The 16,962-nt window shown below is 45.4% G+C and overlaps 1 protein-coding gene across 4 annotated transcripts in view; it reads left to right on the forward strand.

The window, feature by feature from the left end:
* LOC308678226 (arf-GAP with coiled-coil, ANK repeat and PH domain-containing protein 1-like) overlaps positions 1–16,962 on the forward strand; it is a 33,787-nt gene that overhangs the window by 7,840 nt on the left and 8,985 nt on the right. For all 4 annotated transcript variants that reach the window (XM_081345267.1, XM_081345268.1, XM_081345269.1 and 1 more), the window contains exons 3-13: positions 1,441–1,560; positions 2,081–2,134; positions 2,707–2,765; positions 3,673–3,856; positions 3,984–4,028; positions 4,766–4,861; positions 11,084–11,158; positions 12,042–12,151; positions 13,338–13,389; positions 14,055–14,155; positions 15,777–15,888. In XM_081345267.1, the coding sequence (XP_081201393.1) occupies positions 1,441–1,560; positions 2,081–2,134; positions 2,707–2,765; positions 3,673–3,856; positions 3,984–4,028; positions 4,766–4,861; positions 11,084–11,158; positions 12,042–12,151; positions 13,338–13,389; positions 14,055–14,155; positions 15,777–15,888 (1,008 nt within the window). The remainder of the gene's footprint in view (positions 1–1,440; positions 1,561–2,080; positions 2,135–2,706; positions 2,766–3,672; positions 3,857–3,983; positions 4,029–4,765; positions 4,862–11,083; positions 11,159–12,041; positions 12,152–13,337; positions 13,390–14,054; positions 14,156–15,776; positions 15,889–16,962) is intronic.

Below are 16,962 nucleotides of genomic sequence, written 5' to 3' on the forward strand. Positions count from 1 at the left end.
TACAGCAGGGGCCTTCAAACGTTGCAACTTTAAGACTTGTGGACTTCAACTCCCAGAATTCCCTAGCGTAAGCCTAAGAAACGCACAGAATTCTGGGAGTTGAAGTCCATCCACCTTAAATTCACTGAGAAGTGCTGGCCTGGAGGCCAAGGGTCCCCAAACCTGGCAAGTTTAAGACTTGTGGGCTTCAACTCCCAGAATTCCCCAGCCTGAGACTGAGCAAAACACAGAATTCTGGGAGCTGAAGTCCACAAGGGTTAAAAGTCGCCACGTTTGAAGAGCCCCGGTTTAAAGGCCTTTTAAAATTCTGCAGCTTCCTCTGAATTGCACCATCTTACACCACAGAAGAGTAACTTCCTGCCTACAGCAAAATCCATCCTAGAACGATTCAGATCCTTTGTGATCTTGGTCCTTTTGGATCCAAAAGTGTCTTTTTCTTCAGCTCCCAGATTTCCCCAGCCGGCAAGGGTTTAGCGGAATTCAGCATGGATAGGAGAAGAACCAAATGTGGCTAGATTATCTTTATTGCTTTTTTTAAAAAAATTGGGTAACTTACTTAATAGACGGTGGGAATGCGGTAGACATAATATATCTTGACTGCCGCAAAGTGAAAAAAAATAACCCATCGCAAGCTAAATGAATACACGAGTTCAAGGTGGGCGAGATGGCAACCCAGGTGCCAGTTCTGCAGCCACAGAAAGAGTTTTGCATGGGGGGGGGGAATCCAGGACCTTTCCCAGAATTCCTCTGGGTGGATAGGGAGAAGAGAAAGGGAAGGAAGGAGAGTGGAGGAAAAGGAAGGGAAGAGAAATGAAAAAGAGCGAGGTAGAGAAAGGGAGGTAGAGAGGGAAGGAAAGAAGAAGAAAGGAAGGAAAGAGGAGAAGGAAGAGAAGGATGGAAGGGATGGGAGGGAGGAGAAGGAAGAGAAGGAAGGAAAAGAAGGAAGGGAGGGAGGAGAAGGAAGGAAGGAAGGAAGAAAGAAAGAAAGAAAGAAAGAAAGAAAGAAAGAAAGAAAGAAAGAAAGAAAGAAAGAAAGAAAGAAAGAGTGTAGTCACATAACCCTGGGATGGTGCAAGCCTTGTTAATACATGCTGGTTGCCAAATGCCTGAATTTTGATCATGGCTTCACAGGAACATGGTTAGTGCAAGAACCAGCTTTTTTTCAGCACCGTTCTAACTTCAAACGGTGGCTAAACAAACAGCCATAAGCCGAAGACCGTTTCATTGCTGCTGATCCTACCAGCTGGGATGCCCGTCTGCAGGCTGGCGCTGGGTTAAGTGGGTGGGCACTGCCCCACGGTGTGCCAGGGCTGGTTCTGGGAGGGGGGCTGGGATGCCCCTCTCACCGGGATACAGCCCAGATGCCCGTTCCTGGGGTCCGTGTGTCCCAATCCTGACCTGTCTGTCCGTCTTCAACCCCGCCCGCCCCCCCCCCGGCAGTTGCTGAAGCTGGGCGGCGCCATGCTGGAATCCGGGCGCCAGTTCTGCAGCCACAGCAAGAGTTTCGCATCGGGGATCCAGGAGCTTTCCCAGAATTCCTCGGGGGACACGTTGATGAGTGTAAGTGGACTTGGGGGGAGGGGGGAGGCTGGGGGTGCCCCTAAATCCCAGCCGGGCCGCTGGCAAGAGAACTGTGCATTGTGGCACCCGCCTGGCACTCAGCTGTTCCCGTGTCCCAGCTCTGTGTGTCTTTGTGTATTTTGTGTGTTTGTGCGTGCATGTGGGTGTGTGCGTGTGAGAGAGAGAGAGAGACCAAAATCAAAGACTGGGCAAGGCAAAATTCCTCCTGCGGGAAGGAAGGGCAAGATTCTGCCCTCTGAGCGTGTGCAAAGCGCTTTGCACCCGACATCACTTCCCAAACGCTGGGTCCGGTTGCTCAACTCGCCAAGTACTCTGTCGCCTGGGTGCAGTGGGAATTGTAGTTCAGCCCGCGAGGAGAACTCCCGGTTGGATTGCAAATGAGCCGGCATTGGTTTGATCCAAACCGAACGCCGGAAAAACAATTAGGATAAATGATGGTTAGGCCGGATGTTCCACATTCCAACGTTTTTCTTTTCTTTCATTTCTTTTCTCCGCCCAGGAGTCCCTGGAAAAGTTTTCCCAAAGCTTGAGCAGAATGATGGAACAGCAACAGGTGGGTGGGTTGATCCTTCCTAACGTGAAGGGATGGGAGGCCACCAGGAAATCCCAACCCTGTGAACAAGATGGAGAGCTCAGAACAAGCCCACCCCCAAAATAGCAATAACAGATATTTTTCCCCCAATATTAGAATAGAATAGAATAGAATAGAAATATGAGAATAGAATAGAATAGAATAGAATAGAATAGAATAGAATAGAATAGAATAGAATAGAATAGAAATATGAAAATAGAACAGAACAGAATAGAATGGAATAGAGCCAGAAGGGACCTTGGAGGTCATCTAGTCCAGCCCCCTGCTCAACAGGAGACCCTATACCATTTCAGACAAGTGACTGTCTAGTCTGTGGCCTTCAAGAAATCAAAGACAGTCTCGCAGCACAGAGGATTAAGGATAGAATTCATTTAATAACTGTGGCAAAAAATATGCGTTGCAATAGGAAAGAAGACATGCAGTAAAATAAAATGTTCAAGACAACCCAATAAAAACTTAATGCAATAAAGTAATAGTATAAATTAAGGTAGGCTTGGATGCAACTTGCTTGAAAAGGCTCCTTTTCGCCCTAGGAACTCCTGGAGACCGCGCAGCAGTCTCTCAAGCAGCAGCTACAAACTCTGGTGAAGGAGTAAGTCTGCCTGATGGGAATCCGCTGGCTTAGCGGGTTGTGTGAAAGCAACCCGCAAATTTTTGGGCGGGGATTAAGTCTTGGCTGAAGAGGACTTGAACTCGGGTCCCCGGTGTCTGGCTTGGCTCTCAGTCTATTAATTCAACTAACCCAACTCTGGTTAGCTTTGCATTTGTTAGCTGCCTCCCCGCATATCTGGGATCATATAAGAAGCTCAACTAGGCCAAAATGGATTTAGTTATTGGAGTTTAAGATTCATCGGTTTATCTGAGTCTATTGGTTAAGGCTAGAGACCAGGAGATGGTGAGTTCTAGTCCCACCATAGGCCTGAAAGCCGGATGGGTGGCTTTGGGCCAATCACCAGGAGATGGTGAGTTCCAGTACCCCCTTAGGCCTGAAAGCTGGATCAGTAACTTTAGGACGGTCACCAGGAGATGGTGAGTTTTAGTCCCACTGTAGGGATGAAAGCCGGCTGGGTGACTTTGGGCCAATTACCAGGAGACAGTGAGTTCTAGTTCTGCCTTAGGCATGAAAGCCAGCTGGGTGACTTTGAGCCAATCACCAGGAGATGGTAAGTTCTAGTACCGCCTTAGGCACGAAAGCCGGATCAGTAACTTTGGGACAGTCACCAGGAGACGGTGAGTTCTAGTCCCGCTTTAGGCATGAAAGTCAGATGGGTGACTTTGGGCCAATTGGCAGGAGACGGTGAGTTCTAGTCCCGGCTGAGGCATGAAAGCTGACTGGGTGACTTTGGGCTAGTCCCTCTGTCTCTCAGCCCAACCCACCTCACAGGACTGTTGTTCTGGGACAAACAGAGGAACAGGTTTTGTCCGAGTCTCCCCCTCTTCGGTGAATACAGCTGACCCAGGTTACGGGCATCGTGTGAACCCAGACCTTTCTCTTCCAGGGACATTAAGCACTTCAAAGAGACCCGGAAGGAATTCGAACGGGGCAGCGAAGGTCTGGCCAGCGCCTTGCACCATAATGCCGAGGTCCCCCGTCGGCGCCACCACGAGGCCGAAGACGCCGTGGTCACCCTCAAAGCAGCCCGTACCACCTTCCGCAGCCGGGCCCTCGACTACGTGCTGGAGGTGTGTGTGCGGGGGGGGGGGGAGTCCTGAAAGACCCCTGGCTGACAGTCTCAGTTCTGGGTCTGGGGGTGTCCGTCCGTGATCCTCTCCCCACGTGACTCCAGACCCTTCCCCTTTTTTTTTTCAGATCAACGTCATTCAATCCAAGAAGAAATTTGAGATCCTCAAATTTGTGAGTGACTCCTTTTCCCCAATCCTACGTCTCCTTGGTCTTTGGGACTACAGTCCCCATCAGCCCCAGCCTCGAGCCTTTGCTACGGGCCGTGTCTACGACTAGCTTACGTTAGGACATATCCTTCAGCAAGGCTGCCCCTGTGTCAGACGCCGGAGCCATCTCTGGTTCCCGATTTTGCACTGATTTGAATTGCTTTGTTAGTTTGCGTTCAGATTCGCACTCGGTGCACAGGGTGCCACCGCGGCGCAGGGCAGCTCCGGTGCTGGGCCATCCATGGGGGTTGACACGTAAGCCCGTGTTGGTCAAACCTGCCCGCTTTTAAGACCTGCACACTTATTCTCCAGTCAACACGGTTGGCTGGCTGGGGAATTCTGGGAGTTGAAGTCCACAGGTCTTAGAAGTGGCCAAGTGGGAGAAATACAGGCCGAGGCTGCCTTGAGTCGGCCTTCTCATGCCAGAAAAATCTCTCCCTTTTTTTCCCCGTTCTGAATTTCAGCCCTAATTTGAGTTTTCAGTGCCCAGGTGGGGGGGACCCGGCTGGTGGGAAAATCCACCCCCCAAAAATAGCACCTCTGAGGCTATCTAAAGTTCCTCCCCCACCCACCCCCCAAGGCTGCGGTCTCTTGCCTGTTTTACCTGCAACTCTCTCCGTTTGCAAAGAACCCTTTCAGGGTAGCCCAGATCTTGTAAGAGGTGGGCGGGGGTCTCTCTTTTGATCCCTCCACTCGTTCCAGATCTTGTCCTTCATGGAGGCCCAATCCGTCTTCCTGGAGCAGGGATCCCAGGAGTCGAAACAGCTGGAAGAGTATCGGAAAGGCCTGGCTGCTCAGGTGAGGGGGCCACTATTGTGTTGTGTTGTGTTGTGTTGTGCTGTGTTGTGTTGTGTTCTATTCTGTTCTGTTCTATTCTATTCTATTCTATTCTATTCTATTCTATTCTATTCTATTCTATTCTATTCTATATTCTATTCTGTATTTTATTATTCTATTCTATTCTACTCTATATTCTATTCTATCCTATTTTATTTTACTCTAATCTATTTTCTATTCTATTCTGTTCTATTCTATTCTATTCTATTCTATTCTATTCTATTCTATATTCTATTCTGTATTTTATTATTCTATTCTATTCTATTCTATTTTACTCTATTCTATTTTCTATTCTATTCTATTCTATTCTATTCTATTCTATATACTATTCTGTATTTTATTATTCTATTCTGTTCTATTCTATTCTATTTTACTCTATTCTATTTTCTATTCTATTCTATTCTATTCTATTCTATTCTATTCTATTCTATATTCTATTCTGTATTTTATTATTCTATTCTGTTCTACTCTATATTCTATTCTATCCTATTTTATTTTACTCTAATCTATTTTCTATTCTGTTCTATTCTATATTCTATTCTGTATTTTATTATTCTATTCTGTTCTATTCTATTCTATTTTACTCTATTCTATTTTCTATTCTATTCTATTCTATTCTATTCTATTCTATATTCTATTCTGTATTTTATTATTCTATTCTGTTCTACTCTATATTCTATTCTATCCTATTTTATTTTACTCTAATCTATTTTCTATTCTGTTCTATTCTATATTCTATTCTGTATTTTATTATTCTATTCTGTTCTATTCTATTCTATTTTACTCTATTCTATTTTCTATTCTATTCTATTCTATTCTATTCTATTCTATTCTATTCTATTCTATTCTATTCTATTCTATTCTATTCCATATTTTCTTTTCTATTCTATTCTATTCTATTCTATTCTATTCTATTCTATTCTATTCTATTCTATTCTATTCTATTCTATTCTATTCTATTCTATTCTATTCTATTCTATATTCTATTCTGTATTTTATTATTCTATTCTATTCTACTCTATATTCTATTCTATCCTATTTTATTTTACTCTAATCTATTTTCTATTCTGTTCTATTCTATATTCTATTCTGTATTTTATTCTATTCTATATTCTATTCTATTCTGTATTTTATTATTCTATTCTGTTCTATTTTACTCTATTTTCTATTCTATTCTATTCTTTTCTATTCTATTCTATTCTATTCTATTGCATTGCATTCTTTATCTTAGTATAGTTTACTTTTTCTTTAGTTTTACTTTAGTTTTTTATTTATTTTATTTATTATTTTATTTTATTTACTTTTATTTTATTTACTTTGTCTTTTGTTTTATTACATCCTGTTTTATTTTATATTATTTTTCATTGTATGTTTTATTCGTTTTCTAATTTTATCTGATGGCCTATTTTATTTTGTTTATCTTTTATTTTAGGGCGTGTTTCACTTTAGTTCATTGCTTGTTGCACTAGACCCGCGCTTCTTATTTTATTTCCCTTTACTACCTGGTTTATGTTTGATTTCTATTTCGTTTCCCTTTTAATTGTTACGAAGGTAGGTGTCGGCCCAGTTGTGTACACAGGGCGATGGTCTGCCTGCCCGTGGGCCAGGATGAAGGTCGGAGGGGAAAAGGATGTGTGAGGGACGGAGGCCAGCCAGGAAAAAGGGAATAAGCAGGGACTCTCTTATTTTCTTATTGCCTCACGGTTGCCTAATATATTCTGGATGCCTCTTGGTTCTCTCTCTGGCATCTTCACCATCATATTCTCAGGAGCCGGGAATACAACCTCCTTCCCTCCCATCCTCACAGATCCTGGAATACAGATGCCAACTTGCTGGCCATATCTCTTTTGCTTCCTTCCTTCCTCCACAGAGGTTCAGCTTGGTCTTCAGGATCAAAATCTGGTGCCCCATAATTCTAAAAGGCCAGACAAGGAGCATCCAGCATTTCTGAATTAAGGTCGGAGGGGAAAAGGATGTGTGAGGGACGGAGGCCAGCCAGGAAAAAGGGAATAAGCAGGGACTCTCTTATTTTCTTATTGCCTCACGGTTGCCTAATATATTCTGGATGCCTCTTGGTTCTCTCTCTGGCATCTTCACCATCATATTCTCAGGAGCCGGGAATACAACCTCCTTCCCTCCCATACTCACAGATCCTGGAATACAGATGCCAACTTGCTGGCCATATCTCTTTTGCTTCCTTCCTTCCTCCACAGAGGTTCAGCTTGGTCTTCAGGATCAAAATCTGGTGCCCCATAATTCTAAAAGGCCAGACAAGGAGCATCCAGCATTTCTGAATTAAGGTCGGAGGGGAAAAGGATGTGTGAGGGACGGAGGCCAGCCAGGAAAAAGGGAATAAGCAGGGACTCTCTTATTTTCTTATTGCCTCACGGTTGCCTAATATATTCTGGATGCCTCTTGGTTCTCTCTCTGGCATCTTCACCATCATATTCTCAGGAGCCGGGAATACAACCTCCTTCCCTCCCATCCTCACAGATCCTGGAATACAGATGCCAACTTGCTGGCCATATCTCTTTTGCTTCCTTCCTTCCTCCACAGAGGTTCAGCTTGGTCTTCAGGATCAAAATCTGGTGCCCCATAATTCTAAAAGGCCAGACAAGGAGCATCCAGCATTTCTGAATTAAGGTCGGAGGGGAAAAGGATGTGTGAGGGACGGAGGCCAGCCAGGAAAAAGGGAATAAGCAGGGACTCTCTTATTTTCTTATTGCCTCACGGTTGCCTAATATATTCTGGATGCCTCTTGGTTCTCTCTCTGGCATCTTCACCATCATATTCTCAGGAGCCGGGAATACAACCTCCTTCCCTCCCATACTCACAGATCCTGGAATACAGATGCCAACTTGCTGGCCATATCTCTTTTGCTTCCTTCCTTCCTCCACAGAGGTTCAGCTTGGTCTTCAGGATCAAAATCTGGTGCCCCATAATTCTAAAAGGCCAGACAAGGAGCATCCAGCATTTCTGAATTAAGGTCGGAGGGGAAAAGGATGTGTGAGGGACGGAGGCCAGCCAGGAAAAAGGGAATAAGCAGGGACTCTCTTATTTTCCACTGTTGCTGGTGCGAGAAACTTCCTTGCAACAGCGGTTTTTTTTTTTTAATTGAAAAGTTTTACAATACATTTTATCTTTAACAATCCCTCCCCCCCTCCCTCCGCCCACCCCTTCCTAGCCCTCCCTAGCCCTCCCCCCTTCCCCCCTCCCCCCTCCCCGACTTCCCAGAGCTAAATACAAGGTATAAAAACAAAGAACAATCATAAACATCCATATGCTAACAACAATAACCTATTAAGTCTATCGCACTCTAGCTCATATGAAATGACTACAAGCAATACTAATATTACATAAAAAAGAGAAAAAAGGAAAAAACTTATTCAAATGCTAAATGAAACTTTTTAGTCCCATATTTGTTCTGGATGTAATCGATCCACTTTTTCCACTCCATAATATAACGTTCTTGCGAATGATCTTTCAAGTAAGCCGAGATCTTTGCCATTTCCTCCAGGTCAGAAACTTTTAGAGTCCATTCTTCTATAGTCGGCAGTTCCTCCTTCTTCCAATATTGGCCTACTAAAAGTCTTGCTGCCGTAATTAAGTTCAGCATCAACTTGGTGTCCACAACAGTAGTATCCGTAATTATACCCAATAAGAACAATTGCGGACAAAACTTTATCCTTTGCTTAAAAATCTTCTGCATATTCCACCAGATTTTAATCCAAAAAGCCTTAACCTTTTTGCAGGTCCACCATATATGAAAATACGTTGCATCTTCGCCACCACATCTCCAACATTTAGGTTGGTAGTTCGGATACATACTTGCAAGCTTTTAGGATCTAAATGCCATCTATAAAACATTTTATAAAAGTTCTCTCTTAGGTTTTGGGCTTGCGTAAATTTTACGTTCCTCACCCAGATCTTTTCCCAAGTGTCCATTGTGATAACTTCTTGAATATTCTGAGCCCACTTTATCATACAATCTTTAACAAGTTCTGTTTCTGAGTCAATTTCTATCAATGCAAGATATATCCGTTAATGATTGGTTCAAATCCAGACCAATTAGGGGGGGGGAGAACCAATTGACTGGGTGTGATGGGACCTGTAGTCCAACCACATCTGAAGCACAGCAGTCCTGTAAGACTCGTGTTTGTTCAGATCCTATACAGGCAGTCCTCTGTTTAAGACCGCAGTTGAGCTAAGTGAGAAGCTTGTGGAGGCAGTTTTGCCCCGTTTTATGACTTCTCTTGCCGCTGTGGTCACTATTGCCCCGTTTTACGACTTCTCTTGCTGGCGTTGTTAAATATAGTCACGCGGTTGTTCAGGGAACCCAGCCTGCTCATTGACTTTGCTCGTTAGACGGTCGCAAAATCTGATCAGGTGACCCCTCGTCACGGCGCCGCAACTGTCACAAATGCGAACCACTTGTCGGCATCCGAAGGTAAATGGCGTGAGTGACCGTGGGGGATGCTGCAATGGTCGTTAAGTGCGAAAAACGGTCCCGAGTTGCTTTATTTCAGTGCCGCTGTCACTTTGAATGGTCGCTAAAGGAACTGAGGACTTACCTGTATATTTCTCAGCTGCAAAATGAAATATTTTGGCTCCCCAACTCTTGAATGCAGATTTTAATCCGCCGCGCCAGAGGCGAACGAAAGAAAAAAGTCAACCGCAAGGAATAATAATATAATAATAATAATAATAATAATAATAATAATAATAATAATAATAATAATAAATAATAGTAATAGTAATAATAATAATAATGATAAAGTTGGAAGGGTCCTTGGAGGTTATCTAGTCCAACCCTCTGCTCAGGCAGGAAACCCTATATTATTTTTATTGCCATATTCACTCATCTTGACCTCACAAATAGTTCTTGACATATGACCACAACTGAGTTTAGAAATTTCAACAGCAAGACAGCTGTGAAGTGAGTTTCACCCCATTTTATGACCTCGCTTGCCACCGCCGTTAAGTGAGTCGCTGCTGCTGTTCAGCGAATCACACGGTCGTTAAGTGAACCCAGCTTCTTCCGTCGACTTTGCTTCTCAGACGGTCGCAAGAGGGGATTGCATGACACAACCCCTCCCCCCCGGGACGCTGCGACCGTCATAAATACGAGTTGGTTGCGCTGAGCGTCCGGATTTTGATTGCGTAAGTGTGAAAAATGGCCCTAAGTCGCTTTTTTTCCCAGTGTCGTTGCGACTTCATATAGGGTTTCCTGCCTTAGCAGGGGGTTGGACTAGATGACCTCCAAGGTCCCATCCAACATTATTATTATTATTATTATTATTATTATTATTATTATTATTATTATTATTATTAAATGAACGGCTATAAGTTGTGGATTACATATATTGGGAAAGAAAAGAAAATTCCTTTTTGTTGGCTGCTCTGCGTGTGTGTGTGTCGATTTTTTGATTTTTTTAAAAAAAATGTTTAAAATGTTTTTCCCGCTCTGTGTGTGTATACATACGTACATAGATACATATGTGTGTGTGTGTGTGTGTGTGTGTGTATATATATACACACACACACAAACACACACATACCGGTATATATATATATAATAAATTTTTGGATTGCTAACAAAGAATTAAAAATTAAAAAAAAAAAGATTTGGCCCGTATTACTCACTCTCTCTCTCTCTCATATATATATATATATATATATATATATATATATATATATATATATATATATATATATATATATATATATATATATATATATATATATATATATATATATATATATATATATATATATATATATATATATATATATAATATATATAAATATATATATATAAATATATATATATAAATATATATAAATATATAAATATATATATATATAAATATATATAAATATATATAAATATATAAATATATATATATATGTAATATTAAAAAGTGAATGAATGAATAAATAAAACTTCCATCCTTGCTGTCCGCTTCGAACCTCGCCCAGCCGTTTCCTTTTGGCAAGAACTGGACTGTCCTGCGCGGTGACCCCTGAGCTGGGTTTTGGCCCCGGAGAGAGCCGGGCGGAGTGTGTGTGTGGGGGGGGAAACACATGCTTGAAAGGGGGGGTCTGTTCCCTGCCCGGTGGCTTTGCAGAAGTCGGGGTGACCTTTGGGTTTTCTCCGCCCTGAGGTGGCCGTTTCTTTTCCAGCTCCACGAGCTGGTCCTGGAGTCGGCCCGAGAGAAGAGGGACATGGAGCAGAGACACGCTGTCATAAAGCAGAAGGTGGGTGTCCGTGGAGGTGCTCACGACCGTCCAAAGGGGCTTTTTTTTTTTCCCCCAGGAGGCAGCCGGACTTGCTTGCTTTTCCTTGGAAGAGGTTTCGCTTCTCATCCCGGAAGCTTCCTCAGGTTCTGACTGGACGGTGGGGCAGTGAAAGGCTTTATCCTCCTTGCGGACAGAGCTGGTCCTTTGCCTCCTTTTGGAGGCCACCTGGAGGTTTACCTGTCTCCTCGGGGGTCACCTGAGCAAATGGGTGGGCAGCCACCTGGGGACTCCTTTCAGAAGACTCGACACCAGGGGGTCTTCAAACTTGGCCCTTTGATGACTTGTGGACTTCAACTCCCAGAATTCCTCAGCCAGGCAGGGAGGGGGGAGGAAGGGAAGAAGGAAGGAAGGATGGGAGGGAGGGAGGGAGGAAAAAAAAAGAATAACAGACCCAGAAGGGACCTTGGAGGTCATCTAGTCCAACCCCCTTGCTCAGGCAGGAAACCCTATATACCATTTCAGACAAATGGCTGTCCAGTCTCTTCTTAAAAAACTTCCAGTGTTGGAGAAGGAAGGAAGGAAAGGAGGAAGGAAGGAAGGAAGGAAGGAAGGAAGGAAGGAAGAAAGAATAACAGAATAACACTTGGAAGGAACCTTGGAGGTCATCTAGTCCAATCCCCAGCTCAGGCAGGAAACCCTATTCCATTTCAGGCAAATGGCTGTCCAGTCTCTTCTTAAAAACTTCCAGTGTTGGAGCGTTCCCTGCTTCTGGAGGCAGGTAGTTCCACTGGTTAATTGTTCTCCCTGTCAGGAAGTTCTAGGTTGCTTCCCATCCGTGCCTTCTGTCGGCTTCAGAAGATCCTTTGCTCCCAGGTTCACCTTGTCTTCTCATCTTGGCCAGGACTTGACCCAAGAGGACGACATCCCCGAAATCCAGGCCGAGCCAGGCCAGGTGGTGATGGAGGGATACCTGTACAAACGGGCCAGCAACGCCTTCAAGACCTGGAGCAGGTGAGCGTGGCTGCACCTGCGTCCCCCCCCTCCCCCCCGCCGTCATCTCATAGACCTCTCAGTTGCTTTTGAGGCTTGTGGACTTCAACTCCCAGAATCCCCCAGCCAACAAACGGTTTGCCGGAACTCAGCGTGGATTGGACAAGGAAGAAGCATCACTGGTTCTTAGTTTTATTTCGTTTTGTTTTGTTTTATTATTGGGTAACTTTCTTAGCACAGGCAGTCCTCGACTTACGTCCGTTCGTTGAGTTGCAAAACAAGTGACGTAGCACCACTTTTCACACTTAGGAGCGTCGCGGGATCAAAATCCAGACCCTCGGCAAACTGGGTTGTATTTACGACGGTCGCAGCGTCTCCCGGGGGGGTCACACGGTCACGCTTTTGCGGCCCTCGGACAAGCAAAGTCAAGGGGTGGGAGTTGGATTCGCTTAACGACCGTGTGACTCGCTTAACAACGGCCCTGATTCACTTAATGGAAAGTAAGCCGAGGACTATGTGTTGAGGGTGGGTATGGAGTCGGCGTAACATATCTTGACTCCAGCAAAGTGAAAACGCTAAATTAATCAGGCTAGAATAGACAGCAGGATAGTTATATGGAAAATTGATCTGCCGGCCTGGGGGATTCTGGGAGTTGAAGCCCACTCCTCTTAAAAGTTCCCACGGTTGAGACACGCCGTCACAAACCGAGTCAGGCAGCTCTGGGAAACTACAAAGACTCCTCCGTTTACAGCCACTTCTTTAACGACTGTTCCGAAGATACGACGGCACTGAGAAAACGGACCTATGACCCTTTTTCTCACTTAACGACCGTTGCAGGATCCCCCGAGGTCACCTGATCCAAATCGGGTGCTTGGCAACTGACTCGTATTTATGACAGTTGCAGGATCCCAGAGTCACGTGATTCCCAGCAGCTTCTGACAAACAAAGCCAATGGGGGGTAGGGGGGGCAGGCTGGATTCGCTTAATGACCGCCTGATCAGGCGTGACTCATTTCACAACCGCCTTGCTTGGCAAGAAATACGCTGGCACTGATTGCGGTCGTCGGCCGGGATCCCCCAGCGCCTGTTTCCCTTTGAGGCTGAAGGGAGCCCGGCCCTGCAATTGTCCTCGGGGAGGTAGACTGCTCCAACACAGGGAGGCTCTCCTTGGGCTGCTCTGCTCACCTGCGGCTCTTTGTCCCTGGCAGGCGCTGGTTCTCCATCCAGAGCAGCCAGCTGGTCTATCAGAAGAAGGCCAAGGTGCGTTGGGGGGGGGCTGCCTCTGGATGGGCCGGGAGGGGGGCAGGTTTCATTGGGGGGGAGGGAAGGGGGGAGGAAGGAGAAGAAGAGGGAGGGAGGAAATGGAGGAAGAGAGGGAGGAAGGAAGGAAATAGGGAAGGAAAAAATAAGAGGGAGAAAAGGAAGAAGGAAGGAAGGAAATAAGAGAGGGAGGGAAGGGAGGGAGGGAGGAAGGAAATAGGGAGGGAGGGAAGGGAGGGAGGGAAGGGAGGAAATGGAGAGGGAGGGAGGGAGGGAGGAAATAGGCAAGGAAAAAATAAGGGAGGGAGAAAAGGAAGAAGGAAGGAAGGAAATAAGAGAAAAGGAGGGAAGAAAGGAAGCAATGAAGGAAAAGACGAGGGAGGGAGGAAGGAAGATGGAAGGAGACGAAGGAAGGAAGGAAGGAGGAAAAGAAGGATGGAAGAAGAGGAAGAACGAAAGGAAAGAGAAAGAAAGAAAGAATCAAAACGATGTGCAAAGGCCTCCACAGGGTCTGGGGGGGCGCGGTGGGGGGCCCTGGCGCTGCCTTTCTTGGTGGGGGGGTGGGGTGGGGGTGCTGGGGACGTGCTGGACCCCTCGTGACCTCCTCCTCCTCCTCCTCCTCCTCCTCCTCCTTCTCCTCCTCCTCCCCCCCCCCAACCTGGCAGGACGCGCTGACGGTGGTGGTGGAGGACCTTCGCCTCTGCACGGTCAAGCCCTGTCCGGATCAGGAGCGCCGATTCTGCTTCGAGGTGGTCTCCCCCGCCAAGTGAGTCCCCCCCCCCTCACACACACATCGCCCTCCTGGCTGAGAGCGGCGGCAGACGGGGACACTCACAGCAGGAGGGGCGGGGCAGGTCAAAAAAGTCAAGATGGCGCCAGCAGAGCTGTATAGATTTTTTTTTAAACAAACACACACACACACACCGCCCGCTTTCCCCTCCTCTCTTCCCCCTCCACAAGACTTCTCCCTTTTTCCCCTCTTTCCCTCTCTTTTTCCCCCCCTCTTTCCTCTCAATTTTTCCTTTGGGGTTTTTTCCCACGTAGAATTGGAGGTATCAGGGCAACGTTTCGACGGAATCTCATCCGTCATCCTCAGGCTGGTGGCTTCAGCTTCATTCTTCTGGGAGAAGAAGAAGAATTTATATATATAAATCGAAAGGACAAAAAAGAAATACATTTAACACATTCGCCTGTCTGAGACATTACAGGTTCTCCTGGTTGAGCAGGGGGCTAGACTAGAAGACCTCTAAGGTCCCTTCCAGTTACTATCTATTCTATTCTATTCCATTCTATTCTATATTCCAATATTTATGCTATTCTATTCTATTCTATTCTATTCTATTCTATTCTATTCTATTCTATTCTATTCTATTCTATTCTATTCTATTCTATTCTATTCTATTCTATTCTTATCATTATTCTGTTCTATATTTTATTATTCTATTCTATTCTGTATTTTATTCTATTCTGTATTTTATTATTCTATTCTGTTCTATATTTTCTATTCTATATTTTCTGTTCTGTTCTATCTATTCTATTCCATATTTTCAATTCTATTCTATTCTTCATTTTTCTATTCTATTATCATTATTCTGTTCTATTCTATATTTTATTATTCTATTCTATATTTTATTATTCTATTCTGTATTTTATTATTCTATTCTGTTCTGTTCTATTCTATTCTATATTTTATTATTCTATTCTGTTCTATTAATACACACACACACACACACACACACAGACACACACACAAAGACACACCATTTAAACACCAATGCAGCTGTTGCAACAACTGCAACTTCCCCTCTTGCAAAATTGAGTCATTTCCACATCTGCAGCTCGTCCTCGAGTTCACATTGCACTGGAGCCCAAAATTTTTGTCGCTAAGTGAGACGTCGGTGAAGCGGACTTTGCCCCGTTTTTACAACCTTTCGTGGCCACCATTGTTAAGTGAATCACTGCAGTTTTTTTAAGTCGGTGGTTACGGGACTCCGGCTTCCCCACATTTCACACTTAACAACCGTCGCAGCCTCCCCCGCGGTCGCATGATCAAATTCAGCCGCTTGGCCACCGACTCGCATTTACGATGGTTTGCAGCATCCTGGGGTCACGTGATTGCCCCCTTTGTGACCTTCTGACAAGCAAAGTCAAGCGGGGGGGGGGCAAACCGGATTCGTTTAACAACCGCACGACTAATTTAAGGACTGCAGTGATTCTCTTAACGACTGCAGCAGGAACGGTGGTAAAACAGGGCAAAATCCACTTAGCAAACGTCTCCACTTTACCAGCAGAAACGTAGGGGTCAATTTTGGTCGTAAGGACGAGGACTGCCTGGGCTTCCGATGAGTCCAGGGTCCAGTATCCTTTCCTCCTGTCTCTCGCTTTAGGTCCTGCCTCCTCCAGGCCGACTCAGAGCGCCACCTACAGGCCTGGATGTCCGCCGTCCAGAGCAGCATAGCCTCAGCTTACAACGAGGATTACCCAGAATCCCCTGGGCAGGTAAGACCTTGGCAGCCTCAGGCCCAAATTGCAACAAGGCCCGGCTCTTGATGTCCGATAGGGCTTCGTCTTCGTTTTTACGACCGTTTGTTGAACGACGATTTGAAATTTACGACAGTGCCGGGGAGAAAAGGGACACGACTGGTCCTCAAGTTACGACTGTCGTATCGCGTGACCGCAACTGGGGCACTTGGCAAGGGTCTCGCACTACGACGGTTGCTGCATCTCAGAGTCACGTGATCGCAGTTGGCATTTCCAGCCGGCCTCCAAACGGGAGACGCCGGATTCGCTTAACGACGAAACGAGAAAGGTGGCAAACGTCAGAGGCGGACACTCGCTTAATGCCCAATCGTGAATTTTCCTGGTCTCAAGTGTAGTCTGCTTGTATAAGAGCAGAAATCACGGCACAGGGATGGAATGCAGACAGTCCTCGACTTACGACAGTTCGTTTAGTGACTGATCCAAGTTACAAGCGCACTGGAAAAAAGGGACTTAGGACCGTTTTTCACACTTGTAACTGTTGCGGCATCCCCCCCCATGGTCACATGATCAAAATTCAGTCGCGTGGTGACTGACTCATATTTATGACGGTCGCAGTGATCCCCTTTTGCGTCCTTCCGCCAAGCAAAGTCAATGGGGGAAGCTGGAATTAATTAACAACTTAACACCTGCAAGTAATTCACTTAACGATGGCAAGAAAGGTCCTAAAATGGGGCAAAACTCACTTAACACTCAGCCGTTTGTCTCTCCTGCTTGAGCAGGGCGGGTTGGACTAGATGACCTCCAAGGTCCCTTGAAACTGTTATTCTGTTAATTAATCAGCGAAACGAAGCGGCGGGCGCTCCATCGCTGGAGTTTTTAAAGAGGAAACCGGCCAGCCACTTGTCTCCTAATTGTATAGTCTCCTGCTTGAGCGAGGGGTTGGACTAGATGACCTCCGAGGTCCCTTCCAACTCCGGTGTTCTGTTAATTAATCAGCAAAAAGAAGCGGCGGGCGCTCCATCGCTGGAGTTTTTAAAGAGAAAACCGGCCAGCCACTTGTCTCCTAATTGTATAGTCTCCTGCTTGAGCGAG

This window comes from Vipera berus (genome assembly GCF_964194415.1).
Source record: "Vipera berus genome assembly, chromosome: Z".
NCBI classification, from domain to species: Eukaryota; Metazoa; Chordata; class Lepidosauria; order Squamata; family Viperidae; genus Vipera; species Vipera berus.